Source organism: Rhopalosiphum padi, chromosome 3, assembly GCF_020882245.1.
Source record: "Rhopalosiphum padi isolate XX-2018 chromosome 3, ASM2088224v1, whole genome shotgun sequence".
NCBI classification, from domain to species: Eukaryota; Metazoa; Arthropoda; class Insecta; order Hemiptera; family Aphididae; genus Rhopalosiphum; species Rhopalosiphum padi.
Window position 1 is genome coordinate 24,490,130 of NC_083599.1, and position 5,120 is coordinate 24,495,249.

General features: G+C 30.9%; 1 protein-coding gene across 1 annotated transcript; it reads right to left on the reverse strand.

The window, feature by feature from the left end:
• Positions 1-789: 789 nt before the first annotated feature.
• On the reverse strand, positions 790-2,691 carry LOC132924932 (zinc finger MYM-type protein 1-like). Its single transcript, XM_060989370.1, has 3 exons — positions 1,857-2,691; positions 1,733-1,805; positions 790-1,654 (listed from the first exon to the last, which is right to left on the reverse strand). Exons 1-3 carry the CDS (start codon positions 2,689-2,691, stop codon positions 790-792), a joined length of 1,773 nt encoding a protein of 590 aa, XP_060845353.1.
• Positions 2,692-5,120: the final 2,429 nt, after the last annotated feature.

Consider the following 5,120-nt stretch of genomic DNA (forward strand, 5'->3'; position numbering starts at 1 on the left):
TCGCTTGTAGGCCTGTGGAAAATTGCCGCCCTTAATTATGGTAAAATAAAATTTAATTAGGCAGGTATACAAAACAAATTTTTATTATATTTTAAATACAAAAACATAATAATTAAAGTTGAAAAATATTAGAAAAAAAAAGAATTACAAAATATTTGTATACATTCTAAATGTCTTACATAATAAATTATTTATTAAACGATCGGTTTACGTCGACATTTGGTTTTTGCGAATGCGTCAATTAAATCGTCGCAATTCAATTCTTTTAACATTTCATTTTCTATCGAGAATAATGCTAAGCTGTTTAACTTCTCATCAGTTTGAGTGGACCTTAAGTAGTTTTTTACTCGTTTGAGGCATGAAAACGATCTCTCGGTGGTACAATTGGACACTGGTACACTTACGAAAATTCTTAATGCAGTGTCAACATTTGGAAATATTTCAATATGTAAAGATTTTTTTCTCAAATACTGACACAATGTGATTGGAGTTAAACTATCGATGACAATATCGATATTACTATTCAGTAAATAAGATTGTAAATGTAAGCATTCTAACGAAAAAGTATTATCCAAATCATTCGGGTACATTTTTTGCAATTTCTCAGCGGACTCAACTATTTTTAAAGAATTTAATGATGTAATTTTTAGTAGTACTTCGAATAAATCACAAAACATTTTGTAAGACTGGTGTCTTTTATCAAGTTCATTAGTAATTTTATCAATAATAACGTAAAATGTTTCAACACGAAATGTATCTCTACCACTTAACTCAGTTTGTTCGGATTTTTCATCGAAGTGTATTTTTTTTTTTTTTTCGAGTTATATCAACATTGTACTCAGTAATCTTTGATATTTTTTTAGCTTTAGTTTCATATTCATTAAAATGATTTCGGGTTTTTTGTACTAAATTAATAAGTGATGTATAAATTTGAGAAACTTTATCATTTCCAATTTCAACACATTGTAGTTGCTTATTTGATGCATTAAATCGTTCTAATATATAATTCCAGAAAATAACCATAAATGATGTTTCTAATTTTTGCATTTGGTTATAAAGACCATTTGATTCACTTCGCGTAGCACATTTTTCAAAAATGTCATCCTTGATAGTGACCAATGCATTAATAATTTCGTCCCACGAATTATATAATGCTCGACATGCGTCTGCGCGAGCCGACCACCTAGTATTCGATAAACTCTTAATTGTATTAGCATTATGTTTCATATTTAATTGCAAAATTGACCATCTATGCGTTGATGCGGAAAAAAAGTTGTATAATTGTTGTATAAATCCAAAAAACATTGATGCTTGTGAGCAACTTTCAGCAGAAGATATGCCTACCAAATTTAACGAGTGTGCGCTACATGGTACATAATAAACAAGTGGATTAATTTCTTTAATTCGTGCCTGAACTCCACTGTATTGACCTGACATATTACTAGCATTATCGTAGCTTTGCCCTCGACAGTCAGAAATGTCAATATCGTGCGATTTTAAAGTATTGGTAATGGCATTAGTCAAATCTAAAGCTTTATGTCCTGGATTTGAAACAAAACATAAGAATCGTTCTACAGGAAGACCTGTTTCGAGGACATAACTCACCATAAATGACAATTTGTCGACGTGCGAAATATCTGGCGTCGAATCAATACTTATGGAAAAATATTTTGATACTTTTAATTCTTTAACAATATTATATTTTAATTTTTTCATCATTAATAAAATAAACTCTTCACATATCACGTGAGATAAATACGATGTAGAGCCACTACCTTTATTTCCAAAACGAACTATATGATCGGCTAAAAACGGGTCAAATTTTGCGATTAATTCGAGTGACATTAAGTAATTACCATTGTGTACAGAACCAAAACACGAATCATGTCCTCGAAAAGGGAGTCCACGAGAAGCTAACGATTTAATAGTTTCGACTACTCTCTTTAACACATTTCTCCAATATTCGATTTCTGTATCTAATTGTTTAATTAATGAATAATCAATACGCTCCGAGACATTCCCTCTATGTTTTAAATTAATAATAGCATCTCTGTGCTCTTTACTATTTTCGTGGTAACTGAAACGGCTAATAGCATTTTTCCAATCATTAAATCCTTCAGTAACAAGTTGAGTTTCTAAAGATGTTTGAAGTATACGACAAGGCCCACAAAAAACTACTCCTAAACTTGGAGAATAAACTAACCATGAACGAACAATTATTTCTCCATTAATCAATCGTCTATTAAACATAATGTTGGTCAAATATCTTGTTTTATCACAATATACACGTTTAGAGTTAATAAAACCGTTTGTCATATTTTGATTAAAACCATTTTTTGCAACATAGTCACGAAATTCGTCGTTAATAACCCATTTAACTGGGTCTGTCTCGAAAATGGTTTCATTTACTATCATATTAGTTAACTCATTTGACCCACAACTACCTTCAGGTTCAATATTGTCCACTTCAACAGATAAACTAATTTTTGTTTCACTAACCTGAGCATCTGTTTTCTTCAGAATATCTATAGTGTTAGTGTTACTATTACTACTACAACTAGCAGAAGTAGAAACTGGATTTTTAAAAAAATCAGTCAATTTGTGTGTTTTAACATTATGCAATTTTTCACTTTTTAATTTGGCAATTTTTTTGTATTGGTCACCACTTAACCGTTTTCTATTCGTACTCATATTCACAAAATAAATAGAATATTTAAAATAAAAACAACAACGATATAATAAGTAGACAAATAAAAGTGACAAAGCTACAGCGGTAAGAACTCGACACTACGCAATACTGGCAGTACGCACAGACTGAATTATAATTTATAATTAATTATTATCACTACTCCAGAAATAAAATAAAAGATCGTCAACAAAATATTGGTATAGAACCGGCGTGCCGTCTTGATATTATTAGATTATACTATTATTGTCATTTGTTATAAATATGTACTATAGACGCTCACTGGCTGCGCCGCCGCGGCGTGAGTGTTTCCACAATTATAGATAGTATCTATAATCGTGAGTATTCCCAATAGACGGCGCGCAGCGGTAATAAACTAAATAAACTATAAAAATAATAAATTCGAATTCTATTTTAAATCAATGCCATTGTTTTCAATACATAATTTAAAATAATCTTGTAGGCTGTTGTGGCTATTAGAGTATTTTACAATAACAGAAAACGATATAATAAGTTCACCAAGTCAATATACAATAGTACAATACCATCAATATCGAAAAAAAAATCCCTTGAAAAATATGCCGCCCCTCAAAATTTGCCGCTGTAGGCACGTGCCTATAGTGCCTGCATATAAATACGCCACTGCTTTTGTCCCAGTCTTTTCACTCGGAAAAAACTCATAAATCGTATGACTTTGAAGGTGATTGTTGAATAATCCTTGAGCTATATAACACATCACTTTTATAGAATTAACTGTGTTTAAATTTACAGCTTTTTCCGATCGATGAATTGCATACTCCGGAGGATAGTCTCGTTTTTCAAATCCTAATATAGGTGCTATATTATTAACCATATTATACATAATTATACCATTACATCTTATGTATGATCTAAAATCATTATGGTCAACTGAAATATCGAATGTTAATTTTGTACCATTTTCTTTATTGTAAGAATTTATTTGCTTCTTAATTTGACGGTCAATATCTGTAATTTCGTAACATCCCGTTTTTAATGCAATATAACATATATTTTCATCATTATTATTATCTTCTATTACTTTTATCGCAAATTTGTTATTAGAAGAATTTATGTTTGGAAACGAATTGAACGTTTGTAAACATAACAAAGCTATTTCAGTCTTCGTGCACGTTTAGTGACTGGAAATAATTTGAAGATAATGTGGTTTCATTCCCAGTTAAACTTAATGTGATTGATTCATGCATTGTATAAAATCAAGACATAAATGCCCGCAATTAAATGTGTTATAATCTTGATAATTTGAATAGTTATATATAATTTTGTTTCCCTTAAAGTATTTTTGTAATTCAATTGGTGGAGGCAAATCACCGAAGCTATCAAAATAAATAACATTATCTTTATTTTTATAAAACGCTACCCAATGACTTCTATCACCTGAAGATACGCCCAAGTTTAATATACCACATTCAATCTGATGAGGTTTTTTAGGCAATTCATCTCGCGAAAAGTCGCTACGGAAATGACTGATATTAAACTTTGTAACATATTTTATAATATCTCTAGATGTAATTGGTCTGTTAGGTAGCGTTTTCATCAGTTTTTTTTCTCGATCCTTTATTTTTTAAATCTAATTCGTTACCTTTTTTCTTTTTGAATTTTAGATTGCATTATACACGCTAGCACTTCCAGACATTAAACTACCAAGTGCCGATAATCCTGCGAAAATAGGTATTAAGGGAATTGCACCACTTGTCTGACCCGGTGCTAAATCAGTCTTTTACCTCTATAATTTTTCTTAACCTTTCTTTTTTTTATCGCAGCTCGTGTCCCATTTTTTATTTTATTAACACGTTCCCGTTTACCTTTACAGCCCCTACCTATTTTTCTTTTAGCTTTCATTGTGTTAGCTACTACGCACGCTACAATTTTTTCTTTTCTAGGTGTATCTTTTGCTTTAAATCTTTCCCAAGCACGGAGTTCTAACACCTTATCAGCGTTATTTCTATCTTCTAAATTTTTACTAGTCGCATACACAATATCGTGATCATGACATGCAGTATCCAATGGGTTTATTCTTTTATCGCCACGATCTAACCTCTTTTTTAATTTCGTACCAGGCCTACAATACTGATATTTCGGAACATGGGCTTCAAACGGGAGACTATTTATAAGGAAATTTACGAAACCTTTGACAGTCTTATCTGATTCCCACTTACGGGTTGAACGCATCATCTATAACTGATTATAATTTGAAAATTCTAGAGTATTTATAAGAAAATGGATTTGATTGTACAGAAAGATAAATTAGATATTTTAAACGTAGATGTTCAAATAATAAAGAAACCATCAAGACACGGACCATTATTACCTGATACTATACGTGCTATTATAGTTGGTCCTAGTGGTTCAGGTTAAACAAATATAATGTATAACCTAATCACACATGAAAACG

Coding starts and splice junctions, on each gene's coding strand:
- LOC132924932 (XM_060989370.1), bottom strand. CDS start 2,691: ATGAGTACGAATAGAAAACGGTTAAGTGGTGACCAATACAAAAAAATT. Junction 1,806..1,856: donor TTTTGGTTCTGTACACAATG/GTAATTACTTAA, acceptor ACCCGTTTTTAG/CCGATCATATAGTTCGTTTT. Junction 1,655..1,732: donor TCTCACGTGATATGTGAAGA/GTTTATTTTATT, acceptor TTTTTCCATAAG/TATTGATTCGACGCCAGATA.